The sequence below is a fragment of the Cynocephalus volans genome, chromosome 14 (genome assembly GCF_027409185.1).
Source record: "Cynocephalus volans isolate mCynVol1 chromosome 14, mCynVol1.pri, whole genome shotgun sequence".
In the NCBI taxonomy this organism is placed as follows: domain Eukaryota; kingdom Metazoa; phylum Chordata; class Mammalia; order Dermoptera; family Cynocephalidae; genus Cynocephalus; species Cynocephalus volans.
Genome location: NC_084473.1, coordinates 66,492,618 through 66,514,213, shown reverse-complemented (window position 1 = coordinate 66,514,213; position 21,596 = coordinate 66,492,618). Strand labels below are relative to the sequence as shown.

General features: G+C 41.0%; 1 protein-coding gene across 2 annotated transcripts; it reads right to left on the bottom strand.

The window, feature by feature from the left end:
- Positions 1-10,387: 10,387 nt before the first annotated feature.
- Positions 10,388-18,318, bottom strand: SNRNP27 (small nuclear ribonucleoprotein U4/U6.U5 subunit 27). Of its 2 annotated transcripts, XR_010021696.1 has the most exons (7): positions 18,221-18,318; positions 16,960-17,080; positions 16,024-16,136; positions 15,412-15,491; positions 11,818-11,882; positions 10,633-10,797; positions 10,388-10,547 (listed from the first exon to the last, which is right to left on the bottom strand). XR_010021696.1 is itself a non-coding variant. In XM_063078874.1 (6 exons), the coding sequence occupies exons 1-6, from the start codon at positions 18,252-18,254 to the stop codon at positions 10,743-10,745; spliced, it is 468 nt and encodes a 155-aa protein (XP_062934944.1). In that variant the 5' UTR covers positions 18,255-18,318; the 3' UTR covers positions 10,388-10,742. The 2 variants fall into 2 exon arrangements, 1 of the variants encoding a protein (XP_062934944.1); XM_063078874.1 differs by having other exon boundaries at positions 10,388-10,797.
- Positions 18,319-21,596: the final 3,278 nt, after the last annotated feature.

The following is a 21,596-nucleotide window of genomic DNA, read 5'->3' as shown; positions in this document are numbered from 1 at the left end:
GACAACTGGGCCCCCTTTTGCTTCGTCAGTATTGGCCAAGAACTGTAGAAGGCAAGCCACTTCGCCTGTCTCCCATTGGCGGGGCCTTCGGAAACCTCCCAGCTACGATGAGGTCACCTTTCTCCAGGCCCGGCGAGCCCCGAGTGGCTCATGGTCAGCGGCCGGGTTACTCCTCCCCAGGTCTGGCATTGGCTGGGAGGACTGGCCCGGGCACTGGGCGGCACTGATTCACCGGCCCCTCCCGGCCGCCCCGCGGACCTGTTGCCGAGACCTGTCCCAAGGGAAAACTTCCCGGGACCTGTCGGGCGTCCCTCGAATGGAAGGCTGGCAGCTCGCGTCGCCTGGGCGCTCTGCCCCGCTCGGGTTCCGGGAGGGAGCCCTGTGCCTGGTGGTTGCAGCCCCGGAGGTTTCGCGCTTCCCGGGACTCCGGCGGGAGAGGGCTGCGCCGTGAATCCTCCTGAAGGGAGAGCGGCGCCGGCAGCCTGGCTAGTGGCCGCTGGGCCGGGACTGGGGCGGCGCCACGTGGGGGTGGGGCTTGAGGGAGAAGCCTGACCTTCTCCTCGCCTCAGAAAGCGCTGGGGTCGGGCGGCGGAAAACTCAGTGAGCTCTGCTCCCTAAGGCGCCTTTTCCGCCTCGGGAGAATGATGGCATAATTAATTCCTCTCATTCGAGTGGGTTTTAGAAGCTCAGAAACTTCCCGTACCTACAGAAGGACGTTGAACCCCAAGATCCTTTGATCTAAATCTCTTTTAGGGTCTTTCCCTCCCTTTTAATTCTAGGTGAAAACATTCAAAAGAATATTCCCTTTTCATGATGACTACAAATGGTGTGTTTGTGTGTGAGGTGGCACCAATAGAAATGCTTAATAGAATATTATGCATACAGAATTAAAAAGCTTATTTAAAGATTGTTCTCTAAACCTATCAAGATTTTTTAGATGAAAGCTAACTTGAGACCCAAGTTGTATTAATATAACGACATCTCCAATTTAAAAAGTAGAAACAGACCTCTTGGTAAGTTGAGTCTTGAAAATAGAAATGAGTAAAGCATAAACATATTTCTTTTTTAAGAAGTTTATTATTGTTGCCAATATATAACAGCTTAGAATATATCAGATAATTTACCTACATTATCTCTAATCCTCAATATAACCCCATGAGGTAGGTTGTGTTAATATCTACATTTTGCACATGAAGAAACAAGGCTCGGACAAACTAAGTGAACTTCCGTGTCATCCATTCAGCTGCAGAGATGGGAATTGAACCTAGGTCTCTCTCATCCAGAGCCCAAGCTAATAATCCTCCCATTCGTAGTTGTACTGAACACCAGGCAGACAAATTTCCAGCCTGAGTCACAAAACACTCTCAAACACTAGGGAAAAAGACAAATGTGTAAATATAATTATGGTGGGGATTTTTAAACATGTCTTTATTTAAAGGTTCATAAATTCATTAAAATTAAACTCAATAGAATAAGTAGAATAAACATGTAGTAAGCCATGCCTGACATATGGGAAACACATTTTCTGGTTTTAATGGTTATTTGGATCTAAAAAGGTGGTTCTTTATGAAAATACTAATTAAATACACACACTAAAGGTAAAGATTTTCAAGAAAGCACAAAACAAAGTTGGAAATAAGAATGGGATGTAACAGTTGTAAAGAGTGTTATTTAATTGCATGCTATTTGAAAATCATAATGAAATGAATGCAATTCTACTGAAGTATCAAAACTGATAATACTAAAAATACTTCGATTTCATTATCTTAACATTTTGGATTTTGTATACTGTTATACTTTCTCTTCGATTTTATTATGAACATTTGGCATATCTCTTTATTCTTTCTTTCTTACACTCAGGCCTTTATTTTAACCCAGTGCTATTTCAGCATCATGACCTTTCCCCTAGAATCAACTTGACTGAAAATCACACTTACTTTAAAAACGGCACAGGGGTGGGGGTGGGGGGTGGGGAAGGAGGAGTTGAAATTGGCATGAGATAGCAGATTAATAATTTAAACACCAACAAGTCTGGCTTAAAATCCAAACAAAAATACTAGGTTGTATAAAAATCAGAGAATTAGACTAAAGAATGGGAATGAACCAATTTCATTCCCTGGCTTTGGAAGAAATTATCAATTAGAATGCAGTACCAACTAGGAATTAGTATCATGAAGAACTTCAAAGGGTATTTGGTGCCACCTACTGGAAATGAAACAGTAAGTACAAAACAAAGGTTTGGGGGGTTTGTAGGGTTTTCCCTCCTAGAAATTATTTTACACAAATGTATACAATGATCAGTTAATTAAGAAAAGCTGAAAGTACAAGTTTTGAAGAAAGAACTAAACGCTAAGGTGGAGTAGAAGTGGTGACCTTCAATACCTAGTGCCTCAAAGTCATTACAAAAGTGTTAACTGATTGATAGGCAGAGCCCCAAAATAAAAGTTGGGAACTATAGAATGTTTGAGACTGAATTTTATGACCAGAATTTACAATAAAAATCCATGTGCAACAGCGTAAACATGGGATGACAATAGTTTACATCTTCAAGTATACATCAAGATAAACTTAATAGAATGGAGAAGTACAGTTGAAAATGGGGAAGAATGAAGACATAAAATATTAACAGCTAATCTTTACTAAGTCTCTTAGAAAGTTAAGACCCAGGGCTGGCTGGTTAGCTCAGCTGATAGAGCGTGGTGCTGAAAACACCAAAGTCTAGAGTTCGGATCCCCATACCAGTCAGCTGCCAAAAAAACCCAGAAAGCTGAGACCCAGTCTCCCCCTCTGAGGGGCTTATGCTCCTGGTGGCATAGGATAGTATGTTAAAAGGCAGATGACAAAGCAGGTTCACTACATGCTATGGGAGTTCTGATGGAGAGATGCCACTTCAGTGAGCACCTCAGAGTGACAGGGAAGATAAATGTTATAATCCATAAGTGTCTAAAAGTTCTAAAACTGTGGGAATTAAAACTCCTATTTGTAACCGAGTTTGACGGCTCATAACCACTATTTTGTTAAAATGAATTTTGTTTATTAATTTTTGAGGAATATCGTTCCTCAATATGTAAAAAAATCGGGACTGAGTTTCTGTTTCAATCCTCTTCTTTGTGGCGATTTGGACACTCCAATATCAAGATATCACATATCATGATATTAAGTTTTAATGACCTTTAAAAATGCTGCTTTGCAAAAACTACTCCACAAATGTTTGTCATTTTAAAAGGGCAGTGATTAAACAAAACATACGTTACACAAAACACTATGTAGCATTTTTTTTAAAAGGTAGATTTATATATATTGGCATGGAAAGATCTCCAAAGCACAGTGTTGAATAAGTAAGCTTTCAAGTGGTCTCTACAGCATGATATTGTGTTTTTAAAAAAACCCAAACTATGTATTTTTCTCATTTCCAACTCTGTTACATACATACATGTATAGACAAAAGAAGGATACACTGCAAAGCATTAGCAGTGAAGAAAGAACAGTAGGATTATGGGTACCATTCAAAAGGGATTTAGCTTCTTCATCATGTTTTACAATTTTTACAGGAAAAAATGTATCCAGTTATTACTTGGATAACTAAAGGTTAAAATGAAAATCAGAAGTGGTTAAGTGAAAAAAGGTTACAGAACTATATTCATGAATTCAACAGTTATTTATTGAGTGATTTCTCTGTGCCAGGCATTGTGTGTTGCTGGGTCTACAGCAACGAACAAGACAGAAGCCTCACTTCTCAGAGCTCACTGTCTATTGGAAGAACCAGACAATAATCAATGAATATAGAGTACACCAGGCAGTGATAAGTGCTGAGGAGAAGTAAAGCAGGATTTGGAAAGCATGTGGGGAAATCAGAACCCTCATATATTGCTGGTGGGAATGTTAAATAGTGCAGCTGCTTTGGAAAACAGTTTGACAGTGCCTCAAAAGTTAGAGTTACCATATGACCCAGCAATTCCACTCCTAAATATATACCCAAGAGAACTGAAAACATCTGTTCATACAAAAACTTGTTGTATATAAATGTTCATGCAGCATTATTCATGAGAGTCAAAAAGTGAAAACAACCCAAATGCCCGTCAACTGATGAATTATAAACAAAAATGTGGTATATCTGTAGAATGGAATATTAGTTGGCCATAAAAACAAATGAAGTACTGGTTCATGTTACTACATGGATGAACCTTGAAAACGTTATGCTAAGCAAAAGAAGCCAGACATAAAAGGCCACACATTTTATGATTCTGCCTATATGAAATGTCCAGAATAGGTACATCTGTAGAGACAAAAAGCACATTAGCAGTTTCCAGAGATGGGAGTGGGGAATAAGGAGTGATTGTTAAGGGGTACAGGGTTTCTTGTTGGTGTAATGAAAATGCTCAGGAATTAGTGTTGATGGGTGCATAACTCTGAATATTCTAAAAACCACTGAATTATAAACTTTAAAGGGATAAATTTTATGATAATGTGAATTTTATCTCAATTTTTTAAATGTTAAAAAAAGTAAAGTAGGGTAAAGGGATAGAGAGGGAAGGGAGTTTGCTCTTTTGGATAAGGTAGTCAGGAATGACCTTAGTTTAAGCAGAGACCTGAACAATGTAAAGAAGCTACCCATTCAAATCTGGAAGGTGGGGGAGGAGGGGGAACATTCCAGAAGGAAGGAAGAGCAAGGGGAAAGACTCTGGAGGCAGACACATGCCTCTTCTGAAAGAACAGCAAGGCTGTTCGTAGCTGAGTGCAGCAAGCAAGGGGGTGAGGATGTGGGAAACCAGAGTCCAGATTGTGTATAGACCACAGTAAGTACTGGACTTTACTCTAAATGATTAATACCAGTGGAGCCAGCAGCAGCGTTACCTGATGCACATTTAAAAAGGTTCATCTCTAATCCTGAGTGGAGAATAAGCAGGCAGTGAGAGTGGAAGGAAGGCTATTGTGGTAGTTCAGGCAAAAGAGATGACTTTGAATAGCCGGTGAAAAGTGGTTATATTCAAAACGTATTCTGAGTTTAGAGCCAAGAGGATTTGCTAATGAACCAGATGTGGGCATGAAAGACTGGAGACAAGGGTGACTTCTAAGGATTTTGGCTTGAGCAAAGGATTGAATAAAAGGGCCATTTACGGGCCGAGCCCGTGGCGCACTCGGGAGAGTGCGGCGCTCGGAGCGCGGCGACGCTCCCGCCGCGGGTTCGGATCCTATATAGGACTGAGTGCCGGTCACGAAAAAGGCAAAAAAAAAAAAAAAAAAAAAGGGCCATTTACTCAGATGGTGAAGGCTCAGAGAAGACTGGACAGGGAAATGAGAGTTCAATTCAGTTAATCTTAAACTTGAGGTGCCAAATAATCTAGGTGGGCATAGAAGACTGTAATTCAGTAAAATTGTCAGGCTGGAAGTATAAATTTGAGAGCCATCGCGGAAGTTTGAAGCCATGCAAATGGATGACTCATCAAGGTAGAGACTGGAGAGTCCAAGGACCAGGCCCTGGAGCACTCTACTTAAGATGTGGCACAATTTATGTCCTTAATGAGGCAGTGGCCTGTTAGAGAAAGAAGAAAAGGATGCTCCATCTTTGTTATTCTTCTGGAACTAGATGATCTAATGGAAAAAAGTTCCTTCAAATCAAGACTTCTACAATCAGAGGCAGCTCTCTCTGGATTTTCAAAGATTTCCTCTTCTTCCACTTCTTTGTTGTTAGCTCAGGAACAGCAAACTTATTGACCTACCAGGTTCTCTCAATTACAAAGTATACTGCTTTAAAGATCTCAAGGCAAATCTCTACTAACACCATACTGATAAAATGACAATCCAAAAATATATAATTTGGTTTGGGGTATATTATTTTGCCTTAAAAGATTCGGCTTCCCTATTAAAACTACAATTAGGTCTACTTTCCTTAGTATGCACAAGTATGTTCAGAAACAGTCCTCATCATGGATAATTTATAGGTATATACTATTTTGGTGGGTGGTGGCATGGCAAAAAGTTCAAGCAAAATAATTCAACTACCTGGGATGGTGACAATTGTGCAATGAGTACTTCAAGTTGTGCAACTGAGGTAGCACGTTGAAATATTTAAGCACTGAAGGCAGTAGGTAGTACAAACAACAATAGTTTCTGCCTTTATGGTCTGAATAGCATCAGCTTTTTCATCTGAGAAACAGAGATAAATAGTATCTGTTCTATTTATCTCATACGGACTAAGTGAATCAAGGTGCTCATACACTGTAGCATGCAATGAGGTCATATTACTAAATTTTCTTTACAGGGAACTTGCCAAGAAAGCATTTAAAGAACTATAATTGGTGGTCAAATTTCACATGCAATAAGGATTTAAAAATCTAGCTAAAATCCTGTAAAATCATGTATGTACAAAAATGGTCATTACAGAAATGTCTGAAATAGCAAAAGATTAGAAATAATATGAATGCTCATTAGTGGTGGATTTGTTAGACTATGGCCCATCCTACAAAGAACAAAAATGTAGAACTTTAAAAAAAAAGTAGTTTTACCTGTATTGATAGAAAACAATCTTAAGATGTACTACTAAGTCAACAAAGGCTAGGTGCAGAATAGCGTGTAGTTTACTTCCATTTGAATAATAAAATAAGATATATAAAAATATTTGTGTATGTATGGAATATCTCTGAAAGAACACACAATTAAATCGCCACTAGATACCCTTTCTATCATCTGAATTGTGTTCCATGTGTTTGTAGTACTTACTCAAAAAAAAAAAAAAAATTTAATATCTAGCCACAGAACCGCAGATACCGGTGAGATATGAAACAATGGGTGATGGTTATTATCTTTAATATGAAAAGGGCTTTCTTCAAATGAGAAATAGAAAAGCTTTCTAAAAGATGAATTGATCCAAGATTTGAAATTAGCATTTCATAAAAGAAATATATATGGCTAATACATTTTTTTTTTTTTTTTTAAAGATGACCGGTAAGGGGATCTTAACCCTTTGGTGTTGGTGTTGTCAGCAACACGCTCAGCCAGTGAGCGAACCGGCCATCCCTGTATGGGATCTGAACCCGGGGCCTTGGTGTTATCAGCACCACACTCTCCCGAGTGAGCTACAGGCCGGCCCATGGCTAAAACATTTTTAAAAATATTTATCCTCCCTAGAAACTAAACAAAAATAAAACCAAATACCGTTATTTTACCCATCAGATTGGAAACTTAAAATAAATTATTATACCTAATGTTTGTGCATGTGTATGAAATGAGAATGCCCATACTTTATTGATGTAAGAAAGTTGGTTGTTACCTTTTAGTCATATATATCAAAAGCCTAAAACGTATGCACACACCCAGCATGTCTACGAACTGAGCCTGAGGAAATAAACAACTACAAAAATATATATGTAACAGAAACAGACAGCAGTCACACAATTTTAATTACAACAGCAAGTCATGGGAAGCAAGCAATATTCACCAATAAGGGATTAGTTAATAAATTATGGTACAACCAAGTACCTACTCAAAGCTAAGTTTCCAAAGAATATTTAAGAGTATAAAAGAAATGTTCATAGTACATCAGAGAAAAAGGGTTAGAAAAAGAGAACTGTATAGACATTATGATCTCATGGGTGTAGGTGAGAAACACACCCACAAGAGCCTGAAAAGACATATACCAAAATGTTAACCTTGATTATTTCTGGGAGTGGATTACAGGAGATTTGGGGCTTTTCTTTTACTTTTGGTTTCTCCCAAGTTTTTTACCAAGCATGCATTGCTTTTAAAATTGGGGGAAAAGCAACAAGTGATATTTGGGGGGGGAAACACGGTAGATACAAAAATTCAAAGTTACATTTTTTCATTCTTTCAAGTTTTACTTTTTTAAAAAAAATTTTTATTGAATCAAAATTGATTATACATATTTTGGGGTTTCAACATTGAGATATGTTGATCAAATCAATATTACTAGCATATATATTGTTACAAATTGTAATTATTCTTTATGCCCCTGTACAATCCCAACGCATCCCCCTTCCTCTCCCCCTCCTCCCTCTATTCTCCCTAGATTTCTTCTCTCCCTCTGAAAGAATAATGGTTACTCTGTTGATTTGCTGCCCAAATGATCTGTCCAATGCTGAGAGGCGTGATCGGGTCCCCCAATACTATCATACAGCAGATGTCTCTTTCGTCACTATGAAATGGGCTCTGTGGAAACAGACATCCTCCTCCTTTCTTTATCTCTGCTGGTGACTCTCCTTGTGTCAACTCACTCCAGTGGCTGGTGGACCATCTGTGTGGTGGTTGTGGCATCTAGCCGCCTTCATGGCAGCCATGGTTATTGTGGTGGCTGTGGTGGGCCACCCACATGGAGACGTTTTTGGCCTGCTCCATGGTGCTGGCAGAGTGCTTGGTTGTGGAGAGTGTCTGATCCCCCCGTTCCATGCCCCGGGTCCCCAAGTGTGTCCCAAAGTGCTGGCACGGTGTGCCTGGTTGTGGGAGGGGGGTCCAGTCCCCAGCTCCATACCCTCGGTCCCCGGGTGGGCCCTGATGCGCTGGCATGGGGTGCCTGGTTGTAGGAGGTAGGTCCAGTCCCCTTCTCCATTCCCCAGATCCCAGGGCAGGGTCCAAGGCGGTGGTCAGGTGTGCCTGGTTGTAGAAGGGAGGTTTGGACCCCTTCTCCATGCCTCAGGCCCTTGGGCAAGCCCTGAGGAGCTGGCACAGTGTGCCTGGTTGTGGGAGAGGGGTCCGGTCCCCTTCTCCATCCCTCAGGCCCCTGGGTATGGCCCTGATGCGCAGTCCCAGCGTGCCCGGTTATGGGAGTGGGATCAGGTCCCCAGCTCCTGACCCCGGGTCCCTAGGCCGGCCCCAAGGTGCTGGTGCAGTGTGCCTGGCTGTGGGAGGGGGGTCCGGTCCTCTTCTCCATGCCCCAGTTCCCAGGGCAGACCCTGAAGCACTGGCACGGTACGCCTGGTTGTGGGAAGGGGGGTTCGGTCCCCGTATCCATACCCTGGGACTGCCCCGAAGCACTGGCGTGGTGTGCCTGGTTATGGGAGGGGGGTCTGCTCCCCTTCTTCATGCCCCAGGTCCCCGGGTAGGCCCCAAGGCACTAGCGAGACATGCCTGGTTGTGGGAGGGAGGTCCGGTCCCCTTCTCCATGCCCCGGGCGGGCCCTGGGGAGCTGGCAAGGTGTGCCTGGATGTGGGAGTGGGGTCTGGTCCCAGCTCTAATCCTTGGGTTCCTGGGCAGGGCCCCAAGGTGCTGGTCTTGTGAGTGGTTGTGAGCGGGGACCTGCCCCTGACTCCATGCGTCATGTCCCATGGTGGGCCCCAAGGCATTGCTGGCATGTCTGGGTTGGAACCAACTTTTTGTCCTATGCTTACTTCTAACGTGGAGGAACTTCCTGTGGGAACCAGTACTTGAGCTGTGTGGTTGAGTAAATTGCTGTTTTGCTGCTGTTTCCCTAGGGAAGACTTTTTGTGCAGCTCAGGGTTTAATGGTTGACCTTACAGGTACTTCCGGCTCTCCAGGTACTCGTTGCACCTGGGTTGTGTAGAAACTCTGATCTGGGCCTGAGTTTTTTCATCAAACTGCACCCCATGCAATTCTGCATTCCCGACCAGTCTCCTCTGATTGGTCCTACACTGACTAGGGTATAGATCAGCAGTCCTTGCCGTGTCCCAGTGTTCCTCTGGTGGGCCCGTCTCCCCCACCGCCTGTGCTCCAAACACTTCCCATGGGACGGGCCACGCTGGTCCCTTGTGATGACTCACTGGCCTCTGAGTGGCTCCCCTTTTTCAGCTTTTCTGGCTCCTCACTCCTGCGTGGGTCCACAGGAACCCTGTTAGTGGTCTTGCTGTCCTGGGGGCCACCAAAGTCCTCTTCTCCCCTTCCTCCAAGTAGTTCCATCTAAAGGGCACAGCTGTGGCTTCTGCCACCTCCTGCTCCATGTGCTCCAGCATTAAAGCGGCTGCAGCCTGAAATGCTGAGAGCAGTTTTTTCTTTCTCTCTTCGTGTTTTCTCCTGCCTCCATGAGTTCCACAGGTCTCTCCTCCTCTTCCCCTGAACTCCAGCAGCCCCAGCCTGGCTGATGTTACATTTTTATAGTTGCAAATTCATTGATTTGTGGGAGAGAGTGACGCTGGGAACCATCTATTCCGCCACCTTGACTGGAAGCCAATTTTTACTTGTTTTTGCAGCTGGCTGGTGCGGGGATACGCACCAGTGACCTTGGTGTTATAAGGTGCTCTAACCAACTGAGCTAACCAGCCATTCTTCCAATTTTTAAACTATTAAGAATCAAGATATCTAAATCTATGTATGAAAAAAGAAAATACCCAGGGAGTATTTTCTAGTAATACTAGAAATTAGTATTACTAGTATTTTCTAGTATTTTCTTTTATCTAGTAATAAAAATATTGATCAAATATAAAAGGGTAGAAATATTGCTTTATTGGAGAAACTTACATCCAAATTACATTAATGTTTTTTAAAAAGTCCTAACGAGCATCCAAGAAGAAAACATACACAGCTTCCACAGGAATTAGGACTAACAAAATGGGGTTGATGACTGCCTCAAATGATATTTCCTAAAAGAAAAAAATGTAATATTTAACCTTTCTTTTTTGAGGCAAGGTAAGAAAACTGCATTCATCATAAATAAGATTTTCTTACTTTATGAGGAAGAACTGAGATCCTGTTTTTGATGCATATTAAATATGAAATACAAAATCCACTCTGACCAAGATGAGGGGAAGAAAAGTAATTCTTCAATATTTCAATTCTCATGCAATGAAATCCAAAGGTCTGTTGAATCCACCTTTTCGATTCATGTACTGCCTGTGATGAGAAGAGAAAATTCATTGTTTATTTAAAAAAAATTCTGGATTACTCTTACAAAACATAATAACATGCTTCACAGATTAAACTTATTAACCATCTTTAAAATGGCAAAGTCTAGGGTAGAAACTATTCAAGGTTATTTAATGTACATTAAGAAGAAATAATTTTACTTTCAAAATAAGCCAAAGCCTCCAGATTTCTTTAAATTCCAAAGAGCAGTATGAAAGTATACTTTCAGAAGTATTTGGAAAGATTTTACGACTTAAAAAAAAAATCAGTTGAAAACTCATATTTATTTTAGGTAACACTAAACACCTAGTTTAAGGAAATAGAAAGCACCCATCAAACAAATTCAGTTGCACACTGTAATGGTTCTCCCCATAAGACCTGATTTGGAAGTAATTTTACAAGACTGTCCACGATGATTCTAGTACCTTAGCTCACAGTATTCTCAAATCACATTATTCATAGTCTAAATTAATTGGAATATTAGTGTTTTATCAGTCATTAAGGTGAAGAGAAAGGAAATGTTTGAACATGTTTTGGCTTTTTCATTCATTAAGAATTCAGTGAGATTTCAAGCATGAATTGGTTTGTTCCAAATCTGTGGTACAAATAAAATATACCTACACTTAAAAGAAGAATATATTTATAGCTGGAATCCTTACACAATCAATCTAGGTAAATAGTTCAGGAGGGATCTATTTTAAAACTATAATTATAATAAAATCAAAGCTCAAATTCTTGAGATTATGCTTTTTTGAGGAAATTACTATCAATAGCCTTCTAACATTTAAGCCAACTACCCTTTCTCTAACAGCTATTAGCTCACATGTAAACTTGAAAACGATTTTAACACCAGAATATAAACAATGAAGATAATACCCCATTAAAACAAGGGACAGTATGGAAAACTGCTACATTTCCTACAAACATGATTATCCCATAATAAAACTCTTTTCCAAGTATGAAAATTGACTTCATTAGTTCAAACATAATAATGGGGGTTATGCATACCTGTACTTCCTCTTCTGAGACACATTTATGGCATAGGCATTTACAGAGCCATCCACCTTCTTCCCCTAGAGAAAAACAATAAACAAAAAAATAGGAAGGATAATTAAATGCCTGGATCAAAGAGCTGAATCCCGTAGATACACTTACATGGCAACCTCCTTTTAAGAGAAAGCCCAATGATGGAGAAAAAAATGTTCAGATTCTGATGATATCCCATGAACTCCGAAGTGTTATAACTCTCTGCCCATATTTTTATAGTCAAACATAAGCAATTAATCCAATATTCAAACCAACACATATTCATGGTATATGTATTAGGTGCAATGTATGCCAGGAAGTGGGGTAGCAGATCCTAATCTTTTCTGGTCAAAGAATCCTTTGGAATCAGATGAAAGTTGTGGATATTATCTCCAGAAAAATTTACATTCACACAAAATTTAACTTACAACCTTGGCTTATAATATTCTCAAATCACAGTTGGAATGATCACCACTCATCTAAACCCCATTTCTTGCACATGCCTTGTAATTTTGATCTTTAAATTAAGAATCAGAATACAGAATAATAGACTCTAATATTAGGTTGTAAAGTGTCACATCTTTGCCTTTCTGAATGTGACACTTACCCTCTTTTTCACTAATTCCTTTACAGGTCTTCTGATCCAGCCAACCTAACTCACAATATCCTCTTTGCCCCCATGATGTTCCTCATGCCTGAATTGTCTTCCCCACCTCCACCTAATCTTCAACTGTCTGGTTCTCATCCATCCTTCAAGGCCCAATTCTAAAGACCCAGCTGCCAGGAAGCATCCTCTTTTCTAACTCCTGAAGATATAAACTGTGCTCTCCTCACAGTGCCCTCCATTTTCTATTCTGCATTACTGGGATGTATATCATGACATTATTTCCCCTGGGAGATTGCAAGCTTCCTGATGGAGGATATATCTGAGAATCACTTTTGCATTCTCACATCCTAGGCCACTTGCAGGTGTTCAGAAAATGTTAAGTGAACATTACCAGCTAATGTCATCACACACACACACACACACACACACACCCCTCTTGACCCTCTCCTTCCCCCATTATTAGTAGCATACTTATTAGATACCTGCATTAGGGCAAAAAAAAGGATTCTTACAACTGGCCTAAAAGCATGCACAGGTGAGCTACATATTTGAAGTAGAGCTAAAATAAATACATTTGGACTCACTCTTCTATTCCTGTTTTTATCTATTTTCTGGGAAAACAATATTGGACAAATTACTTGAGGTATGATTGTGACCTTCCAAGAATAAGAGGTAGGCATGACTTGGAAAGACTGGCCTTGCAAAAAAAGAAAATGATGCTAACCTTTTTACTAAGATCAATTCCTAAAGCCTTATTGATTTTTGGAAACTATTTGCAGGGTTGCATATTATTGTCCCTATTCTATTTAAACATGTGCTGGAATAGAAAATTACCTATTAATAAATATAACCAAATTTTGAAACTTTCTAGAAGAATGTTAAAATAGGAACATCCCCACACTAGCCAGCTGCCAAAAATTTTTTTTAAAAAACTGAAGGGAAAATAAGTGACTACATTTGCACATGAATAGGTCTCACAATAGATCAAAGATGAAACATCACAGGATACACATTACTGAGAAACACAAATGAGCTGAGAGACTTTAGAATTGGTAGCCATGAAGCCAACTGCCTATAAATTAAATTAACATCCTCATAAATGTTATCAAAAAACAAGTAACATCATTCGCACTCATGGTACTCCATAATTTTTATAGGATCTATGAATGCTAACCTAATTTTTCCTTTATAAACAAACACCTTCAGCACTGAAAAAATGAAGAGTGGCTTCATTTTTACATCTGCCTCTCAGGAACTTCAAATACACCATCAGGCAATAGTAAAACTAAGAAAACAAAGAAAACAATTCCAGTAAGTTCCCTACCCATTCTTCTAAAAACAATAAAATTATAGTTGCTTTACTCTGGAGATATTTTTATTCGCCCAACATATATATTAAAAATAAACCATTTCACTTATAAAACACTATTTGGAAAAACAAATAAGAATTTGGTGTATTCAAAGAAAAAAAGCTGATACATAAACAGCATTAAATTCCAAAATAGGGTTCACATAACTATTCCAAGAACAAGAGCTCGATCTTAATTTTTTCACCTCAAAACAGCCATGCCTCAGTAACTCCTAAGTTATACACTGTCACTTTAAAATGTGAGCACTACACAAATCACATTAGTTAGAAACTCTTATAGAATCTGAGATTACCCCACTCCATTAATAACTCAATGGAACTCAAGATTAGGTGAAATGAATTATTTTTGACAATTTTTCTGAAAAATCTCAATTTCCATTTACAAAACTAAATGGAAAGACTTAAAATTCTAGAAAAGAGATTTTAAAAAATATATTCTTTCCATACAAGCTCTCTCTCTTTCCATCCTCCTTCCTCCCCTCCTCCCATTTCCTCTCTGTACAGTCTCTCCGTCTCTCCTATTTCTCTCTCTCCCCCTATTTCCCTGTCTCTCTCTCTTTCCCTCCTCCTTGCCTCCGCATAATCTCCCCTTTCCCCATTCCCTATATTCCTGGTATTACGATGAAGATTAGACAGCATTCTCTCTCCAATCTGTTCCCCTCTGGGCTGTGAGACACATATGCAGCTGCCCACTGTCATCTTCATCTGGCAGCTGAATTTCATTCTTCTGTTTCCCAGCAGTTCTCTTCCCTGCAGCCCTGTTCTCGGTTAACTGTACTCTGCAGGCTCCCCAGCCTGCCACCTCAGAGGCGGCACTGACTACTCACTCCCACTCCCCCCATCGCCTGAGTGGTTCTCCACTCAGCTCAGGCCTTCATCATCTTTCACTTGCACCACTCAGTTCTCCTTGCCTTGAATCCAACCTGTCTGTGCTCCATGCTGCCCGCAGAGTCAGCTTTTTTAAACACACCTATAATCGTGTCACTCCCTTGATTAAAATTCTTGCTCCTCAACACCTAAAGAATCAACTCTAAATTTCTTAGCATGGCTAAGGGCATCAAAAGCCCTCCGAAATTTGACTCGTACTTCTACTTCTAGACTCAGTCATAGTCACTAGCCCATTGGCACCATTTTACCAATCACCGAATTTGAAATTCCCACAATACGCTAAACTCCTTCACACCTACATACATTTTCATAAGCTCTTCCCTCTACTTTAAATGATCTTCCTCCCCTTCTTTGTCTTATCATCTCTACTTGCCCTTTAAGATCTAATGCAATGCTGGGTAGCTCAGTCGGTTAGAGTGTGGTGCTGCTAACACCAAGGTCCAGGATTCAATCCCTGTACCAGCCAGCTGCCAAAAAAAAGGAAAAAATTCTAATGCAAACATCATCCATGGCAAACTCTCCCTGAATTCCTACAGCAGTCCACTGCTTCTTCCTCCATGCTCTCAAAGTCCTTGAAACGGTTATTGTCGTACAAATAAACTTGTAGCAATGGAAGAAATTACAAGTGATAGTAAAATAATATGGAAAAATAGGACAGTCTTAATGGATTAATTCAAATCAGAATGTTTAACTAGTTGTATGTTTTACTTACTTTTGTGGAGTCAAAAGAGGCAAATCCCATTAACTTCATCATTTCTATTTCTTCCTCTGTTTTCCCCTCTAAATCTTCCTCTGCAAAAATAAATGATTTTTTTAAACTCTCATTTATATACGTATACACACATATATACACACAATATAATGAGATTAATTATAATCTGTGGCAACAGATTAATAGTCATTCCACCTCACCAGCAGAGAACACACAAAACGATTAGCTAAAGACAAGTCTAATGTAAAAATTCCTCTTAAATTTGGACAGAATGTAACTTAGGGTGGAAGAAAGGATTCTGTTCTCCTCGGAGCCTTTAGGCAGGTCCACCTTTAATATTACATGTATAACACCATCTATTTAGTTTTAAAGATACTTCCAAAATAGAATATTCTCATGTTTTTAACTACCCTCCCTAGATTATATCAGGAGCACCACAGATAACCAGCAACTCAGTAAGGTACAATTAAAACCCTCAAAATCATATGCAATAAACACTATAAAAAGCCTAATATTTAAATGTTCAAAAATTATACTTCATAATTTTATCATGATGGAAATTATCTAAACAAGGCTGTATTTTTCCTACAGTTATTTATCTAATAACATTACCAGTAATCTGACGTTCTTTGCTTTTTGTTTCTTTTGTTTCTTTCTTTTCCTCATCTCTTCTTTCTTTCAGTCGAGAAGGGGAAGGAGATGTGGATCTATGTCGTCTTGGAGATCTAATATTCATTAAGTAAAGATGTTAGAGGCAGATATAATGGCGACTTTGTGTCGATCAGCACAGATATACATGAGTTCCTGAAAAGTGAAGGCAGAACACAAGCCAGGCTACAGAGAACCAGGAGTCCCTTCCCCATAGCAGAGCAAGGAAGAAGGTTCTGCCTAGGCTCTCGTTGTTAACAAAAAAATTAAAAATACGGTTTATTGCTTAATCACTGCTTAATGGTCAGTTGCACTCAATACAGCTATGGCTAGAAAGTTTTGTGAGACAAAAATTTAACTTAAAAGTTTCTAATAATTATACACAAAGAGCTGATTTAAAAAGCAATTGATGCTTATTAAGAATCAGAGTTCGGGCTGACCAGTTATTCAAGTGGTTAGAGCAGGTGTTGTTAACAGCAAGGTCAAGGGTTTGGAACCCCCCTACAAGCCAGCTGCCGGAAATTCAAAAAAAGAATCAGTTCATTTCTAAGGTTCTTCCAAGATCTCACACTCTGGATTATATACTTGAATAAATCCTTATCACCAAAAAGTTAATAAAAAGCAAAAAATGCAAAACACTTATTTCTTACTCTCGCTAAGCACCATTCTAAGTGGTTTTTATGCATTACTTCTCATTTACTCCTCAAGACAACTTTATGATGTTGAGAGCGTTATTAACCCATTTTACCAAGGAGAATGTCAGCTCCAGAATAAGGTGGGATTAAGTTTCCCCCATTTCAGGAAACTGTAAATTCTCTCGTAATTGAGCAACACAAAGTCGCCGGCTGCGACCAGTTTCCCTGAGACTTGTAAAGCTTCCAGCTCACCTTCTGCACTTACCTGGAGCGTCTTCGGTGCGGGGATCGCGAGCGGCTCCTCCTCCGCTCTCTGTCCCGCGATCGCGACCGTTCTCTGCGCCTGCGATCTCTCTCCCGGGAGGTGGACCGGGACCGCCTACGTTCTAACACAAACACACAAAACTGGAGAGCCAGAAATCACCTGAAATATCCAGAGCTGACCCGCCCAACTGAAATACAATGCGAGCCATTTCTGTAGTCACGTAAAATCGTACAAAGAAACGGGAGGAATCAATTTCATTAATGAATGTTATCTGACCCAATATACCCCTACTACGACTTCCACATGTAATCAATATAAAAATTCATTAGTAAGATACTTTACATTCTCTCTTTTATTTTTAGTACGAAATCAAGGAAATCCAGTGTGTATACTATGCGTACAGCACTTCTCAGTTTGGATGAGCCACATTTCAAGTGCTCGCGTTAACTTTGAAGAAAATAGAGCCTTGACTAGTTCTAAGTGACAAAAAGTAGCCAGGGCCGAACCGAGGGTCTAAGTTAGATCTCCTGAGCCTCACCTCGCACTACCTCATTCATGGGGCTGGAGTTCAGAAGACATTACAAGAGGAGCTCCCCAGGCTCAGAACTCCATTTCCCTATTTTACACCCGGGTCAAGCGCGCCCGGGGAGGCGTGATCCTCGCGCCCCTCCTCCCACCCCTCGCCCCCTGCCTCTCTCCATCCGGCTCCCCTGTAACGTCCTTCATAATAAATGGGTAAACGTGAAAAATAAATGAGTAAATAAACTAGTCAGGAAACTAACACTTACTGAGCATCTAAGAGCTAGGCATCATCACATACTGAGTATTATGGGATGTGACATTTATTCTCACATCAGTTTTTAAGGGTAGATAATATTACCCTAAAAGACGGATTATGGAAATTTAACTCAGAAAGGTTGGGTGACTTGCCCACGGTCACCCAGAAAGTAAGTGAAGGAACTGTGGTTTGATTCTAAACCCACTGGCCACAGGTATAGTAACAGTTATTGTATGAGGCTGACAAAGAGTAGGCGAAACCCTAATTCAGAAGGGAAAAAAAACAATAACAAAAACAAAAAATGGCCTTCGGCCCAGAGAGCCCGGACTGAAGAGTGTAGGGCCCAGGTCTTCGTGCCCCCATTAGCCCCTCGCTTTCCTCCTCAGGAGAAAAGGGCCCCCTTCTCTGCTGCCCTGGTACTGAAAGCAAAGGGACGCGCGCCCAACCGAGCCCCAGGCCCTCCTGCATTGCCTCTGGACTCACCCCTGCGTGGAGAGCGACTGCGACTACGACCCATTCGGAGTCCTGCTCCTTCTCACACCGCCCCGGAAACGACTGTGCAGCAACTTCCGGGAGGGCCAGGAACTGAGCTTATGCCACCGACTAGAAAATGTTGAAATGAGTCGCGAGGGTTCCGGCTCCTAAATAAGGGAGGCTGCGCTGAGCCGGCCCAGAATCACGTGGCCCCGCCCGGATGCCTCCGCCTCTGATTCCAGGGACTCCGGTAGGAGCGGGGATCCTCTATAGCACCCTTTGCGGTGGCTTCCCCATCTTGTGTGTCCACAGTGGGCATTAAAATATGCTATTTGAGGGCCGGCCCATGGTTCACTTGGGAGAGCATGGTGCTGACAACACCAAGTCAAGGGTTAAGATCCCCTTACCGGTCATCTTAAAAAAAAAAAAAAATGCTATTTGATGCTGTTATAGAAGTAGAAATGTCTGGAAAATTTAGCCGTCTACGCACCTCAACACAGCCTTCGTTTTTTCCCCATTTTTCTTTCCAGTTCTTGTCCAAATGTGTAAAATAATTTACATCAAACCAATTCTAAACGTAGCATACACAGATAATTTATATTTTTGACTTTCTCATATAACATTCTCTCATAGGAATGAATATACCAAAGTTAGCCGTCTGCTTTATACTTATCAGATGCCAGCATTGAGAAGGCACCCAAAAACTACTATAGGCTCTTGGAAGGAACAGTAAAAGGCCTTGCATTCCATTTTACACCCCCACCCCCCGCGCCCAGAGTACTTCGCCGAAGCTGCTTCACTCCTCAAAATAAAAGGCTTTAGAATGTTCAAAAACTACAGAAGCGAGGAGAAAGACTTTCTTGCCCCAACGAGGCTGAACCTTCTGTGGAAGAAATAAATATGCATACCAGTTAAGACTTGATCTTCTATTTCTATTGGAACCAACTATTTTCTGCCAGCTCTCCCCAGAGTTACCAAGTCTAGTGACCCGGCTTTTACAATACGAAGAGCTGGGAAGGGACTAGATTAGGTTGGAAACACCCTGCCACCAGTCAATAAATTTTTTATTATATTCATACATTCTGATGTGGCCTCTTTAATACCTGTCCCAATGCAATTTCCTAGAAAAGAACCAGCCATGATATCTAGGATTTCCACCACCATACCCAGACCCCCAGACTCCTTTGAAATTATCCTGGCAGAGTGTGCAGTAAGGTGTGGAAGGTGGAGTTTCAAGAGGGTGCCAGGTTCCGGGGAGGAAGATTTAGGGATGTCTCTGGAGAAACACACCACTAAGGACTGAAGAAAGTGTCCATAGAGAAGATAGGGAAATTATGGGAAGCCTAAGGGGCTGTGCACTAGAGGTGTAAGAGAAGAGAGGAACACGGTGGCCTCAGGTGGTAGCTGAAAATATTTTTCTTTTTTTGCGAGGCCTGGGGTCTCATCTAATGAAAACACTTTTCAAGAAAACCCTGCAGGACTTCCAAAAATGGTTGGGCGATACACTGGAGGTCAGTTGAATAAACCAACATTTTTTGAATGCCTACTATGTGTAGGACACACTTTGGCACTAGGATGAAAAGATGAATAAGACATGGTCCCTACCTCAAGGAGCTTACAATGTAGTTGTGGAGGCAGACAGATGAAGAGACACTTTTACCACAATGTGGTAAGATAAGATGAGTACAGTGTGCCATAGAAACATGAAAGAAGGATATTCAGCCTAATTTGGTATCCCAAGAGGATTTCTTATAATAATAATAGCTAATACACACTGTGCTAACTATATGCCAGGAACTGTTATAACATAAAAATGAATATGTATACATAGACATACATTTTTACAGTCATGTGCCACATAATGACATTTTGGTCAACAATGGATTACATATATGATGGTGGTCCCACAAGATTATGATGGCTATACCGTCTAGGTTTGTGTAAGTACATTCTATGATGTTTACAAAGTGATGAAATTGCCTGACACATTTCTCAGAACAAATTCCACTTATGTGTAGTTGACTATAGTTGACACATGACTGTAGTTGAACCCCGAAGCTCAAAGGATAAGTCGTCCAGGTAAAGGGTAAGAGTAGCAGCAAAGGCACAGCGGTGTGTCACGCTATGGCATATGCAAGCTCTGTAAGAGGTTTGATGTTATCATCACATTGAGTTCACCAGGGAGGACCATACTAAGTCCCTGGGACTTTAAGGTGACAAGAGGCCAGTGGAGCATTTTAAACTGGGCAGTGACGTGACCAGATTTGTGTTTTATATGGTTCATCTGGCTGCCAGATGTAAAGACTAGAGCCAGAGAGAACAGATGGAGGGAATGAGGACGTGCACTAAAGGAGAACAGAATCAGGAAACAGTTGAGGAGTAGTGTGGCTGGTCTTGGTGGCTGGCAGTGGGAAGAGAGAGAAAAAATGACTTCCAGGTTGGTCCAGCTTCACGGACACATGACCTGTGCAGTTGCACAGGGTCCTGCATTTAGAAGGGCCCCGTGCTTGCCTTAATGTTCAGCTGTAGCCACCTTGAAATCCTTACTAACTTCTGAACAGGAGATCCTGTTTCACTGGGCCTGGCAAAAAGTATATCCCTCTTAGTGATGCTTTCACTAAAGTGAAAAAGGGAGGGTTTGTCTGTTCACTACACAACTGAAACATGATGGGAGAGCCCATTTGGGAGACACATGGAGAAAGCATCAAAAGCGTGGTCCCTTTTTTGTGTGAGGGCTCCTCTGTCAAGGAATAATATGGGCCCTTTCCTGCCCTTAGATCCCCCCTCATCAATTAAGTGGGACTCTTTTTGTATATTTGCTCTGAAGAGTGAGAACCTGGTCACACTCCTGCTTGTGGTGGAGAGGGAGAATATGAATTCTATTTTGGAAAACAATCAAATATGACATACCTGAAAAATATCTAAATAGAATTTTTGGCAGGCATTGGATTATCTGCAGACTGAGTCTGATAGAAGAGAGATCAAGGCTAAAGATAGAGGTGGGGGAGTTACGAACCACAGGAGTCCATGAGATTGTCCCGAAGAGAAAAGAGTGGCAAGCCAAGGATGGACCCCAGGGGCATGTGGGCTTAAACAGAAGAGGAAACCAAGATACAACTGTCAGGTATAAAAACACTAGTGGAGAATAGTGTGTCAGAATTCAAGGGGGTAGAGTTTTGAGAAGGAAGAAGAATGGTCAGTGTAATAGGCTGAATAATGGCTACCCACAGATGTCTGGTCCTTATCCCTGGAACCTGTGAATGTTACCTTAATATGGGTAAGTTTTTCCAGATGTGATTTAATTAAGGATATTGAGATAGGGAGATTATCCTGGATTATCCAAGTGGGTGCTAAATGCCATCAAAAGTGTCCTTATGAGAGGCAG

Coding starts and splice junctions, on each gene's coding strand:
- SNRNP27 (XM_063078874.1), bottom strand. CDS start 18,254: ATGGGTCGTAGTCGCAGTCGCTCTCCACGCAGGG. Junction 15,492..16,023: donor CAAAGAACGTCAGATTACTG/GTAATGTTATTA, acceptor TTATTTTTGCAG/AGGAAGATTTAGAGGGGAAA. Junction 11,883..15,411: donor CCTCTTTTGACTCCACAAAA/GTAAGTAAAACA, acceptor GTTTTTCTCTAG/GGGAAGAAGGTGGATGGCTC.